This window comes from Dama dama, chromosome X (genome assembly GCF_033118175.1).
Source record: "Dama dama isolate Ldn47 chromosome X, ASM3311817v1, whole genome shotgun sequence".
Classification (NCBI taxonomy): domain Eukaryota; kingdom Metazoa; phylum Chordata; class Mammalia; order Artiodactyla; family Cervidae; genus Dama; species Dama dama.
This window is the reverse complement of record NC_083714.1, coordinates 101,857,657-101,872,609: the sequence shown is the minus strand read 5'-3', so window position 1 is coordinate 101,872,609 and position 14,953 is coordinate 101,857,657. Positions and strand designations below refer to the sequence as shown.

The 14,953-nt window shown below is 40.7% G+C and overlaps 1 protein-coding gene across 5 annotated transcripts in view; it reads left to right on the top strand.

The window, feature by feature from the left end:
• The first annotated feature begins 38 nt into the window (after positions 1 to 38).
• FAM120C (family with sequence similarity 120 member C) overlaps positions 39 to 14,953 on the top strand; it is a 143,272-nt gene continuing 128,357 nt past the window's right edge. For all 5 annotated transcript variants that reach the window (XM_061136921.1, XM_061136922.1, XM_061136925.1 and 2 more), the window contains exon 1: positions 39 to 858. In XM_061136921.1, coding sequence (XP_060992904.1) covers positions 136 to 858 — 723 coding nt within the window. In that variant the 5' untranslated portion in view covers positions 39 to 135. The remainder of the gene's footprint in view (positions 859 to 14,953) is intronic.

Below are 14,953 nucleotides of genomic sequence, written 5' to 3'. Positions count from 1 at the left end.
ACCCCTCCCCTCGGGAATCCTTTCCCCGCCCTCTCGCCCCCCGCGGAGTGCGCACGCGCCCGCCCCCAGCTTCGCGCCCAGATCGCCGCCTAGCCTGCTCGCGCAGCCGCCGTCTCATCTGCCCACCGACGAAGCATGGGCGTCCAGGGCTTCCAAGAGTTCCTGGAGAAGCGCTGTCCCGGGGCCGTGGTGCCAGTGGACCTCCTCAAACTCGCGCGCACGGTCTCGCGCCAGCAACAGCAGCAGCACCAGCATCGCCAGCTGCCGCCTACGGCAGCCCTAGCGCCCGGGGCTCCACGCGCCGCCAGGGGCTCCGCGCCTCAGCAACCGCCATTCCCGCCCGCCGCCTTGGGTGCCTACTCCGGGGGCGCGGGGCCGACTCGGCACCATCACCCCGCTCACCACTTCCACCATCACGGCCAGGCGCACCCCGGCCTGCACCCGCCGCCGCCGCCGCCGCCGCCGCCGCCGCCGCCGCCACCGCCGCCCCCTCCGCTACCCGGGGCCCGGGTGCTTGTGGACGCGGGCTCAGCGCTGCCGCGGCTTTATGGCGGCTACCAGACGGATTGGGTGTGTGGCGGCCAATGGAACGCCATGCTGGGCTACTTGTCAGCGCTCTGTCAGGCTTGTGCCTATCCCGGCGGCGACGGCCTGGAGCTGGTGGTCATGTTCCCCGGGGGCCTGGGCAAGGACCGGCTGGCTGAGTGGGGCCGTCGGTGCCAGGCCGAGCGGCAGACAGCGCAACTGATCGTGGGACACGTGGGCAACAAGGGCACCCCTCCTCCTCGGGCCTGGTTCCTGCCACCGGCCTGCCTGAGCCACTGCGTGAGGCTAGCACTCATCCGCTTCCGGGTCAAGGTGAGGGAGGGGCCGGATCTTAAATAACTCGCCCCACACCTTTTCCCTCTCAACTAAACACCTAACCACCCACCCACTTACCTTTCTCCCATCTACCCACTTACTGCCCAGTCGGCTAACCCACTTGCTTAAATACCCTTGACCATTTTATCCATCTACCCAACCCTTCATACCACCCCCTACCGATTCACTCACCTACATTAACCACATCTCTCTACCCATGTCATCCCAATAACCCCCTTTACCCAATTGGCCTATCTCTAGGTTTTAGCAGAATGTCTTTTGTAGCTCCATCTTTCTCCTGCTGTTTTCTGCCTCGAGCTGCCCTTTTCAAATTTTGCAGTTGATATCCTTCTTCTGTTAGTCTCTTTCCAAACTTGCAGCAGATCAGTTAAACATGTTAATTGAACACCTTTCTTCTACAACTTTTCCCCGAATTTTGAACCATTGCTTCTTTTGCACCCATCTGCCCATTCAACCATTTTCATTTCAACCTATTTTTATCTCATTCTTCCTTAACCTAAACAAACAAACAAACAAACCGACTGGTTCACTTTTCAACAAGTGTTAACCCACTAAGAGGAAGGGGTTTAGAAGACATGTGAGACATGGTTCCTGCCCTTGGAAAATCAAAATATACACATGAAACATTTATTCAATGGGATAAATGTGTTATGTGGTTACGCTTTATGGTAAAGATTGTAAGTATAGTACTTGTTGTGGTGTATGTGTGTTGGGGGGCTATATCTGGGCTAAAATGCTCAGAGGAGGCTTCCTTGAAGTTGGACCTCACCTGGGTCTTAAAGAATGAATTGGATTTGAATTACTTACATGCTTGGGAAGAGGCTTCTTTAAAGGAGAGGAAAAAAGCGAGCAGAAGCAAATGAGAATATCAAGCATGTGTGGCCCCATGGGGGCCAGTCTGATCTCTGCATGGGGTCACTGCATATGAGAACAGCTTGGCAGCATCCCCAGTTCTTGGCACAACTGCTGTTGCTTTGTTGCTTTCCCATACTCTTAGGTTTCAAGTTCCTACGTGTAGGGAATAGCAAGGCTTGAGAATTAAAGGAGGTGGGTAGGAAGAAAAAAAAATAGTACAGGGTTGAGTAGGACAGAACTACAAACCTATTCCCCAACCAAGGCTCTTGGGGATGTGCACATAGTCAGAAAACAACATGGAACTGGAATCATAAACTAAGGAAATGGTGCTGGGTGGAGTAATGAGGAGGAGAAAATCTCAGCTAAGAGATTGAAAGACCCTCATAAAGAAACTTGCAGTGGTCATACAGCTTGTGTCTAGAGTCCAGTCATGCTAGACTTCTTGTGCTCAGCATCTAATATGTGCCTAGGCTGGATAGATTATAGCTGTTTTTAATAATTTTTTTAAAAAATTCAGTCACGAGCTACCTCAATACAAAGTGGGAGAAATATATATATCGGACTCCATTTGCTTGCCTTCCTGACTGGGCATTTTTTCAGTAGTTTGTCCATTCATGGCCATTCTTTACACTTTGTTTTCACTGCTACCACTCCACCTTTAAGTACTTTTTACCTCATTGTCATTATTAACTTGGTTGCTGTCAACAGTGACTAAGGTTGATGGAATGCTCACTGTGTGCCAGCTGCTAATCTGGGTGCTTTATCAAATGAAAATTATCTCATTTGATCCTCACAATAACCTGTGAAAGAGTATTATCCGTTTTCAAATTAAGGAACTGAGGCACAGGAGGTTTAGAAACTTGCCCAGAGTCACCTGGCAATAAATGGCAGAGCTAGGATACGTGCCCAGGTGATCTAGCTCCAAAGCTCATGCTCTTAGCAACAGTGCTCTAAGATGAAGCCTTCTAAAGTGCCAGTAAGATTAAATTATTTGCATATTGGACTAAAATCTTCTCTGGCTTCTGGATAAAGACAGGTTTGGGGCTGTTTGTTATTATTCGTTGAGTACCTATAGGCTAGGTAATATGTTGATTGCTGAGGATTCAGAGTGAAGTAAGGGGATCACTACCCTCAAGAAGGTCACATTTTAGTAAAGGAGACAAGCTGAAAACAAAGTTGCAGATACTGTGAACTAATTGCTCATGATTGAAAAATATGGTCCCTGTAGGGAGGATTGGTTAATTCTGGTTGAAAGTGTGAAAATTGAGGGAGGTTTCACAGATTGGTACTGAGCCTTGAAGAGGTCTGGAAAGGATGGTTCAGAGAGTGGACACAGATGTGGAGACATAAAATGGCCTTTGAGCTCTGAATAGATTTTGATTAGAGGTTGGCGGGGTAGTTGAACACTGTGGGTTTGTGGTTTTCCAACTTTTTTGTTCATGACATCATCAGCAAAACTTGAGAGGCAACCCTAAAATGACCTACTAATATTCTTCATTACACATAGGCTCACTTTTAAAATCCCAGCAGTTCATAAAAAATATATCTTGGATAGGGCAGATGGATTGATAGGTGGTAAAGCAAATGTAGTAAAAATGGTAGAGTCTCAGTTGTGATTAGTTTAATGTTCACTATGAAATTGTTTCAATTTTGCTATATGTTTAAAGTTTTTTGAAACTAAATGTTGGGGAAAAATTTCTCAGTAGTCATAAGCACTACTGTTTGCAAAATATATGTCTTGTTTCCCATGCTAGATTATAAACAACTCTTTGATCTTTTCATAGTCTCCATAATAACTTGTTTATTTTAGGTACAGGATATCTTTTTTTCCTTCAATGAAGAGGTTAGTGATCTTAATAGAATGCGTTGTAGGGATGACTTTTTAAAAGTGTGTAGTGTGGCTCTTAATATGGTGAATTTAAGACTGGCTCCAAACTGCATCTATAAAATATCTGTAGATGTAATCAGTGACTGAAGTTTTCTCTCCTTGCTCTGGTCAGTGATTGTTGTTGTTGGAGTGATGGAGAACTTGGTTTCTAACACAGACTTGAAAAGTGTTGGTTAATAACTGATTGTGATTTGCATTTTCAGGGGGCTGTTTCACTGTCTTGAAGATAGTTTTTCACTTGAATGATTTGCATGCCTTCCATTTCTTTTGACTGAAATGCTAGTGATTCAGTCCAAAACCCACTAGTGTATTTCTCCTTCCCTTGGTTCTGTTCTTGAGTCTAGGTCACAAGTTCGGCCTTTATTCCCAATCTGATTTTCATTTGTGACAGAGAAAATAGAGTTAGAGGGATTAAATAAAAGATAAATTGCCGGGTTGTCTGTTTAGGTTTAAACAATTTAGGACTTCCCTTGAAAATATTGATTGTTATGTATAACTGGGATGAATTTTGTTATTTGGTTGGTTTCATTTGTATGTTCTGCAAACCTTTGTAAGTGATCATTGCCAGTAGCAGAAAAATTCAGTAAAACCACAAATCACTACTACCTAATCTCTTCCCAAGGGTCTCAGAGCAACCATAAAGCAGTTTTAGAATGTGGTTTCAAAGATGATGTGGGTGGTTAATGGTACGAATACTTTGTTTTAATGGTTAGTGTATATATATTACAAAAAAATAGAACACATGAAACCCATAGTTTCATAGGTATAACTCTTTAGAATGAGACCAATTTTTAAAAAAGTAAGTTGACTTAAAGAAAAGTATTAACGTACAGCACTTGGATATAGTACTTGGAGGGGTTTCCCTGGTGGCTTAGTGGTAAAGAATCCGCCTGCTAATGCAGGAGATACGGGTTTGATCTATGGGTCAGGAAGATCCCCTGGAGAAGAAAATGCCTAGCCACTCCAGTATTCTTGCCTGGCACATCCCATGGACAGAGGACACTGGTGCGCTGTAGTCCATGGAGTTGCAAAAGAGACATGACTTTGCAACTAAACAACAGTACTTGGATGTTGCAGAAATCATGTTGATAGTAAATGAATAAGTAAAAGTTTGAGAAATCTGATCAAGAGCATACACCATTTTGTGCTTTTGTTCTCTAGAATACAGTATAGCAGTGGCTGCTTTGGCTCCTGATTATTATTTTCTTTGCCACTTTATTTTTAATTGAAGGATAATTGCTTTACAGAATTTTGTTGTTTTCTGTAGAACATCAACAAGAATCAGCCATAGGTACACTAATGTCCCCTCCCTCCCATCTCCCTCCGCATCCCACCCTTCTAGATTGTCACAGAGTTTGAGTCCCTGTTTGAGTTCCCTGAGTCATACAGAAAATTCCCATTGGCTGTCTGTTTTACATATGGTATTGTACATTTCCATGTTATTCTCTCCATACATCTCACTCCTTCCTCCTCTCTCCACATGTCCAAGGTCTGTTCTCTATGTCTGTTTTTCCACTGCTGCCATGAAAATAAATTCATAAGTACCATCTTTCTAGATTCCATATATATGAGTCAGTATATGGTATATATATTTCCTCTTACTGATTTACTTCATTCTGTATAATAGGCTCTAGGTTTGTCCACTTCATTACAACTGACTCAAATGCATTCCTTTTAAGGCTGAGTAATATTCCATTGTATATATGTACCACAGCTTCCTCGTCCATTCATCTGTCAATTGACATCTAGATTGCTTCCATTTTCTAGCTATTGTAAATAGTGCTGCAATGAACATAGGGGTACAGGTGTCTTTTTCAGTGTTGGTTTCCTCAGGGTATATGCCTAGGACTGGGATTGCTTGGTCATATGGTGGTTTTATTCCTAGTTTAAGGAATCTCCATACCATCTTCCATAGTGGCTGTATCAATTTACATTTCCACCAGCAATGCAAGAGGGTTCCCTTTTCTCCACACCCTCTCCAGCATTTGTTTGTAGACTTTTTGATGGCCATTCTGACTGGTGTGAGGTGGTATCTCATTATAGTTTTGATTTGCATATCTCTAATAATGAGCAATGTTGAGCATCTTTTCATGTGTTTGTTAGCCATCTGTATGTCTTCTTTGGAAAAATGTCTATTTAAGGCTTTTTCCCCACTTTTTGATTAGGTTGTTCTTCTGCCATTGAGTTGTATGAGCTGCTTGTATATTTTGGAAATTAATTCTTTGTCAGTTGTTTCCTTTGCTTTTATTTTCTCCCATTCTGAGGGTTGTCTTTTCACCTCACCTTGTTTGTAGTTTCCTTTGCTGTGCAAAAGCTTTCAAGTTTAATTAGGTCCCACTTGTTTATTTTTGTTTTATTTCCATTAAGAGGTGGGTCATCGAGGATCTTGTTTTGATTTATGTCATCAAGTGTTTTGCCTGTTTTCCTCTAAGAATTTTATAGTTTCTGATCTTACATTTAGGTCTTTAATCCATTTTGAGTTTATCTTTGTGTATGGTGTTCGGAAGTATTCTAATTTCATTCTTTTGCACCTAGCTGTCCAGGTTTCCCAGCACCACATACTGAAGAGGCTGTCTTTGCCCCATTCTTTATTCTTGTCTCCTTTGTCAAAAATAAGGTACCCATAGGTGCCTGGGTTTATCTCTGGACTCTCTATCTTATTACATTGGTGTCTATTTCTGTTTTGTGCCAGTTCCATACTGTCTTGATGCCTGTAGCTTTGTAGTATAATCTGTAGTCAGGAAGGTTGATTCCTCCAGCTCCATTCTTTCTCAAGACTGCTTCGGTTATTCAGGGTCTTTTCTGTTTCCATGTGAATTGTGAAAATTTTTGTTCTAGTTCTGTGAAAAAAAATGCCATTGGTAATGTGATAGGGATTGCATTGAATCTGTAGATTGCATTTGGCAGTATAGTCATTTTCACAATATTGATTCTTCCTACCCAGGAATATGGACTGTCTCACCATCTGTTTATGTCATCCTTGATTTTTTTTCATCAGTGTCTCATAATTTTCTGTATACAGTTCTTTTGTTTCCTTAGGTAGGTTTATTCCTAGATATTTTTTGTTCTTGTTGTTGCCATGGTGAATGGGATTGATTGCTTTATTTCTCTTTCTGATTTTTCATTGTTAGTATATAGGAATGCAGGTGATTTCTGTGTATTGACCTTGTATCCCTTGACTTTGCTAAATTCACTGATTAGCTCTAGTGATTTTCTGATAATATCTTTAGGGTTTTTTATGTATAGTACATTGTCATCTGCAAACAGAGTTTTACTTCTTTTCCGATCTGGATTCCTTTTACTTATTTTCTCTAATTGTCATAGCTAGGACCTCTCAAGACTGTGTTGAATAATAGTGGTGAGAGTGGACACCCTTGTCTTGTTCCTGATGTTAAAGGAAATGCTTTTATTTTTACATCATTGAGAAATATTTCCTGTGGGCTTATCATATATGGCCTTTTCTATGTTGAGGTGGTTCCCTCTATGTCCATTTTTTGAAGTGTTTTTATCATAAATGGGTGCTGAATTTTGTCAGAGGCTTTTTCTGCATCTATTGAGATGATCATATGGTTTTTATCTTTCAGTTTGTTAATATGGTGTATCACATTGAATGATTTGCATATATTGAAGAATCCTTGCATCCCTGTAATAAACCTGGTTTGATCGTGGTGTTTGAGCTTTTTAATGTATTGTTGAATTCTGTTTGCTAGAATTTTGTTGGGGATTTTTGTATCTATGTTCATCAGTGATATTTGCCTGTGGTTTTCTCTTTGTGTGTTGTCTTTGCCTGTTTTTGGTATCAGGGTGATTGTGGCCTTGTAGAATGAGTTTGGAAGTGTTCCTTTCTCTGCAATTTTTTGGAAGAGTTTCAGAAAAATATTCATTAGCTTTTCTGTAAATGTTTGATAGAATTCCCCTTGTGAAGCCATCTGGCCCTGGTCTTTTGTTTTTTGGGAGATTTTTTATCACAGTTTTGATTTCATCATTTGTAATTGGCTTGTTCATAATTTCTGTTTCTTCTGGTTCAGTCTTGGGAAGTTAAACTTTTCTAAGAATCTGTCCATTTCCTCTGGGTTGTCTGTTTTGTTAGCATATAGTTGTTCATAATATTCTGTTATGATCCTCTGTATTTCTGTCTTGTCTATTGTAACCTCTTCTTTTTCATCTCTAATTTTGTTGGTTTGATTTTTCCCCCCTTTTTTCTTGATGAGTATGGCTAGTGGTTTGTCAGTTTTGTTTATCATCTCAAAGAACTAGCTTTAATTTTATTAATCTTTGCTATTGCTTCCTTCATTTCTTTTTCATTTATTTCTGCTCTGATATTTGTGGTTTCTTTCCTTCTGCTGACTTTGGGGACTTTTTTTTAGAGGGGGGACTTTTTCTTCTTTTTCCAGCTGCTTTAGTTGTAGTTAGGTTGTCTATTCAGAGCATTTCTTGGTTCTTGAGGTAGAATTGTATTGCCATAAATTTCTTTCTTTGAACTACTTTTGCTGAATCCCATAGGTTTTGGGTCATCGTGTTTTTGTTGTCATATATTTCTAGAAATCTTTTGATTTTCCCTTGTTTCTTCAGTAACCTCTTCATTATTTAGTAGTGTATTATTTAATCTCCATGATTTTGTGTTCTGGGCATTTTTTTCCCCGTATTTGATAACTATTTTCATAGTGTTGTGGTCCGAGAAAGATATTTGATACAATTTCCGTTTTCTTAAATTTCCTGAGGCTTGACTTGTGACCCAAGATGTGGTCTATTCTGGAGAATGTTCCGTGTGCACTTGAGAAGAAATTGTATTCCTCTGCATTTGCATGGAAAATCCTGAAGATACCAATTAGGTCCATTTGGTCTAATGTTTCATTTAAGGTTTGTTTCTTAATTGATTCTCTGTTTTAATGATCTGTCCATTGCTAAAGTGGTGTGTTGAAGTCCCTTACTCTTATTGTGTTACTGTCGAGTTCCCCTCTTATGCATGTTAGCGTTTGCCTTATGTGTTGAGGTTCTCCTACGTTGGGTGCATAAATATTTGCAACTGTTATGTCTTCTTCTTGGATCAATCCTTTGATCATTATGTAGTGTCCTTCTTTGTCTCTTATAATATTCTTAATTTTGAAGTCTATTTTGTCTGAAATAAGGATTGCCACTCTGGCTTTCTTTTGGTTTCCATTCACATGGAATATCTTTTTCTATCCTTTCAGTCTGTATATGTCTCTAGGTCTGAAGTGTGTCTCTCGTAGGCAACATATATATGAATCTTGCTTTTGTATCCATTCCGTCAGTCTGTATCTTTTGGTTGGTGCATTTATTTTTTTTTATTTATTTATTTTTTTGGTTGATGCATTTAATACGTTTACATTTAAGGTAATTAGTGATATGTATGTTCCTATTGACATTTTCTTAATTGTTTGGGGTTTGTTTTTTTAGGTCTTTCTTTCCTCTTGTGTTCACTGGCTATGTAATTCCCTTTAGTATTTGTTGTGAGGCTGGTTTGGTGGTGCTAAATTCTCTTAACTTTTGTTTGTCTGTAAAGCTTTTGATTTTTCCATCAATTTTGAATGAAATCTTTGCTGCATATCATAATCTTGGTTGTAGATTTTTTTCTTTCAGTACTTTAAATATATCTTGCCATTCCCTTTTGGTCTGCCACATTTTTCCTGAAAGATCCACTGTTAATCATGTCGGTTTCCCCTTGTATGTTCACTTGTTGCTTTTCCCTTGATGCTTTTAGCATTCTTTCTTTGTGCTTAATCTCTGTTAGCTTGATTAATATGTATCTCGATGTTTTTCTCCTTGGGTTTATTCTGTAAGGGATTCTCTGCGCTTCTTGGACTTGATTGACTATTTCCTTTCCTGTGTTGGGGAAGTTTTCAACTATAATTTCTTCAAAAATTTTCTCAGTGCCTTTCTTTTTGTTTTTCTTCCTCTGGGACCCCTATAACTTGAATGTTGGTGTGTTTAATATTGTCCCAAATGTCTCTGAGGCTATCCTCAATTCTTTTCATTCTTTTTTCTGGTCTCCAGCAGTTATTTCCACCATTCTGTCTTCCAGCTCACCTATCCAGTCTGCCTCAGTTATTTTGCTATTGATTCCTTCTAGAGTATTTTTATTTCAGTAATTGTGTTTTTCATTTCTGTTTGCTTATTCTTTATTTCTTCTATGTACTGGTAATTGTATTAACTATGTTAATTGTTTCTTGCATTTTCTCCATTCTATTTTCAAGTCTTTGGAGCATCTTTACTGTCATTATTCTGAATTCTCTTTCAGATAGGTTGCTTATTTCCTCTTTGTGTGTTTGGTCTTGTAAGTTTCTACCTTGTTCTTCATTTGTGCTGTATTTCTCTGTCTTTTTGATATTTTTCTAACTTGCTCCACTTGAGGTCTCCTTTTCCCAGGCTTTAGAGTTGTATTCCTTCTTCCTGTTGGTTTTTGCCCTTGTAGGGAAAGGTAGGTTGAGTGGTTTGTGTTGACTTCTTGTTGGGGTGACATCTGCCGGTATTCTAGTGAGAGGAGACCAAGCTGATCAAGTAGATAATTACAGAAATACTTGGACATATACACACACTTCCACACATGGAGTTATAAGCAAAGTATTCTAAAGAAAAGAGTACAGGAGACTGACTTTGTGAAGAAAGGAAATGAAAAATGATATCGACCAATTAAAACCAGAGCTAGCTAATGCTCAATCTGAAAAACTGAGCCTGAGCAGAGTGCCAACTGGAGAATATAGCAAAGAGAGCACAAGAATTTAACTTACTTGGTGAAAAAAAGAAAGTGAAGGAAAATAGGGAAAAGAAAAAAAGAAGAGAAGGGAGAGAAAAGGAAAGGGTGGAAACGGTAAAAACAAGAGAAAAGCAAAATAGAAAAAAGATAAATAGACATATGTGAAAGATTTATACATATTTGGGAATAGCTACAACTGGTAAGGATGTATAAGAAAAGCAGTCAAATATATCAAAAACAAAATCCAAGAAATCCCCCCGAAAAAGGGGTGAAAAAGGAAAAAGTAATCTTAAAATGAGTTTTTTGTTTACAGGAAAAACAAAGAGGAAAACTCCACACCACCACAAAAGGCTAATGTGAAGGTAGAAATATGTAGGTGGAATAAACTGTGATTTATAAGAAAAAAAACGTTTTCAAGGTTGTAGTTCTTCTTGGTTGTGGATTCTGCCCCAGTGGGTGGGGGTTGGATTAGTGTTCCTGTGATGTTTTCCTGGTTGTGGGAGCTTGTGCCTGTGTTCTCGTTGATGTGCCTATATCTCGTCTCTCTGAAGGGCACTTCAGTTTCCACTAGTAGGTTTTGGGGTGTCTGTGGGTTCAGTATGTCTTTGGGCAGTCCTTCTGTCTTTGGGCAGTTCTTCTAGCTTTAGCAGTGTTACACACATCTATTTCCACAGCTGTATCAAAGCCCTCTCAGTATATCTTCACTGCCGCCAGCCCCCTGCTTGTCCCTGGAATCTTTGCTGGTGCTTCTGTTCCCCGGTCCTGCCCTGCCCTGAACTGCAAAACAAAGCTTGCTAGATGGGGTCTTATGTGGATGTTTCCTTGGTTCCCAAACTGTGCACTCTGCTTTGCAGAGACTTCTGTGGGCTTCCCTCAGGCCCCTGAGCTCACCCTCTGCATCATGGGGCTTGTGTACACTTGTCTCAGCTCCCTGAGCCCACACTTTGCATTGTGCTGCTTGTGTTCACTTGTCTCAGCTCACCAGGCCCACCCTCTATGTCTCAGGGCTTGTGTTCACTTGTTTCGGCTACTTGGGACCACTCTCTGCATCCTGGGGCTTATGTGCACTTGTCTCTGCTCCCTGGACCCACCGTCTGGGTCTCAGGGCTTGCGTGCACTTGTTTTGTCTCACCAGCCAGCCCTCTATGTCATAGGTCTTGTGTGCACTTGTCTCGGCTCTCCAGGCCTGCCCTCTGAGCTGCAAGGGTTGTGTGTGCTGGAGAGGTTTGTATGCTGTGCCTCGCTCGTCACCCTGGGCCCACCCTCTGCACCGTGGGACTTCTGTGGCCTTCTCTCAGTTCCCTGAGCCCACCATTTGCTCAGGGCCACAATCCGTGAGTTGTTTATGGGCTGAGGAGTGCAGCTTTTTCTCTTTTCTGCCCTCTAAGTCCCTGCTTTGCCAGTTTTCCCAGATTCTGCATCTCCCCCTTGGGCCTGCCTGTGAGGGAGTTTCCCAGTGCAGAGGAACTCTTCCTGCTTCAGGATTCCCTCCCTCCCTTGGGCACAAGCTCCCATCCAGAAGTTTCTCTGTCTTTTCCCTTTTTATGTCTCCCATTCTCTCTTCTACCTCATTCCAGGGAGCTTAACCTATCCCCCTGGAGGCCTGGAGTCTTCTGCTATTGCCTAGAGGTTGCTTTATAGGCGTTGCTCTTTATATTGATGAGTTCTTGATATATTTGTGGTGACTGGCAATTTCCCTGTCTTACTTCTCTGCCATCTTCTTACCTCCTGATTATTTAATTGTCCTGAATCATTGACACATCCTGAAATGTTAGTGACTCTTCTAGATGCACCAGTGGTAGGAAAAATTACCATAATAGTAATTATTTCTGTTCTTGAGCACCAGGTTGTATAGCAAGTGCTTTTTACATATCTTGTTTAATCCACATAAGCTCACAAAATGTGTGCTTTTCTGCTCATTTAATAGTTGAATAACAGATGCAAAGAAGTGAAATGATTTTCCTTTGGTCTAGACATTAGTACTGTTCATGGGGTTCAAGCAAAAGGCAAAGGAGAAAGGGAAAGATATACCATCTGAATGCAGAGTTGCAAAGAATAGCAAGGAGAGATAAGAAAGCCTTCTGAAGTGAACAATGCAAACAAATAGAGGAAAACAACAGACTGGGAAAGACTACAGATCTCTTCAAGAAAATTGAAGATACCAAGGGAACCCTTCATGCAAAGATGGGCACAGTAAGAGACAGAATCGAAAAGGACCCAACAGAAGAGATTAAGAGGAGGTGGCAAGAATACACAGAAGAACTATGCAAAACAGCTATTAATTACCCGGATAACCCCAATGGTGTGGTCACTCATGTAGAGCCAGACATCCTGGAGTGTGAGGACAAGTGGCCTGAGGAAGCATCACTATGAACAAACCTAGTGGAGGTTATGGAATTCCAGCTGAGCTATTTCAAATCCTAAAAGATGATGCTGTTAAAGTGCTGCACTCATTATGTCAGCAAATTGGGAAAACTGAGCAGTGGCCACAGGACTGGAAAAGATCAGTTTTCATTCCAATCTCAAAGAAGGGCATTGTCAAAGAATGTTCAGACTACCACACAATTGCACTCATTTCACATGCTAGCAAAGTAATGCTCAAAATCCTTCAAGCTAGGCTTCAACAGTATGTGAACCGAAAACTTTCAGATGTGCAGGCTGGATTTAAAAAAGGCAGAGGAACCAGAGATCAAATTGCCAACAGCAGTTGATCATAGAAAAAGCAAGAGAATTCGTAGAAAACATCTACTTCTGCTTCATTGGATATGCTAAAGCCTTTGACTGTGTGGGTCACAATGAACTGTGGAAAATTCTTCAAGAGATGGGAATACCAGACCACCTGACCTGCCTCCTGAGAAACATGTATGCAGGTCAAGAAGCAACAGTTAGAACCAGACATGAAACAATGGACTGGTTCAAAATTGGGAAAGGAGTATGTCAAGGTTGTATGTTGTCACTGTGCTAATTTCACTTACATGCAAAGTACATTATGTACTTACATGCAGAGTACATCGTGTGAAATGCCGGGCTGGATGAAGTGCAAGCTGGAATCAAGATTGTCAGGAGAAATATCAATAACCTCAGATATGCAGATGACACCACCCTTATGGCAGAAAGTGAAGAGGAACTAAAGAGCCTCTTGATGAACGTGAAAGAGGAGAGTGAAAAAGCTGGCATAATACTCAGCATTCAAAAAACTTAAGATCATGGCATCCAGTCCCATCACTTCATGGCAAATAGTGGAGCAACAATTGAAACAGTGACAGACTTTATTTTCTTGGGCTCCAAAATCACTGCAGATGGTGTATGTAGCCATGAAATTAAAGACGCTTGCCCCTTAGAAGAAAAGCTATGACAAACCTGGAGGCATATTAAAAAGCAGAGATATCACTTACATCTAGTCAAAGCTATGGTTTTTCCAGTAGTCATACAGAGATGTGAGAATTGGACCATAAGGAAAGCAGAGTGCCGAAGAATTGATTCTTTCGAACTGTGGTGCTAGAAAAAGGCTATTGAGAATTCCTTGGATTGCAAGGAGATCAAGGAAATCAAACCTGAATATTTATTGGAAGGACAGATGCTGAAGCTCCAATTCTTTGGCCACCTGATGCAATGAGCCCACTCATTGGAAGAGGCCCTGATCCTGGGAAAGATGGAGGGCAGGAGGAGAATGAGTCGACAGAGGATGAGATGGTTGGATGACATCAGCAACTCAATGGACATGAGTTTGAGCAAACTCTGAGAGATAGTGAAGGATAGGGAATCCTGGCATGCTGCAGTCCATAGGGTTGCAAAGAGTCAGACATGACCAAATGACTGAACAACAACAAAATATACAGTAAATAGTGTATAAAATTCTGTCCTGGATTTGTATTGCTTAAAGTCTGTTTCCACAGTTTCACCACATGGTTTCCTTTTTGTACGTTCTTGTGTCAAATTGCACACTTTTTAGCCAGATAATATGCATTGATGCAATGAAAAAAATTTTTAGAAAGATTTATTGAGCACTTATGTTCATTTGCTAAATGGACAGTACTGCCAGTACAAGCAAATGTGTAAGCTCAGTGCCAAGTGAGTGACTCATATAATGATTTTATAGGAATTCAAAAGAAGCAGTCTCTTTTTTTCCCTACATTTTAAGCCTCTCCCTTTCTGGTTTCTTTCACTTATAAGTACATATGCATATACAAATAACCTTTAAAGAATAAAAACTTCCCCTTTGTTTTGTAATTCCCTTAATCCCTCTTCTTCCCTTTTAACCATCATTCCTGAAGATAGAAGATTTTATTAATTCCCATTCCCTAGCCTATTGCCACTTGATATGTGATGTCACCATTCTGAAGCCACCAAAACCATTTCCATTCTTACCCTTTATTCATGCTCTATGAGATATCCTTTCTTTGAATTTCCTTTCTTGGATTCCATAATGTAGCTTAGTGCTGATTCTCCCATATATGTCTCTAGTTGTTTCTCCTCCTGTTACTGCTTCCTTAAGCATTGGTGCTCTCATGAATTCTGCCCTAACCATATTCTTCGACATTCATTTTCTGAGCAATCTTATCCGTTATTGTGCCTTTAAATGTTAACTGTATTATGATTATTCCTATAGCTCT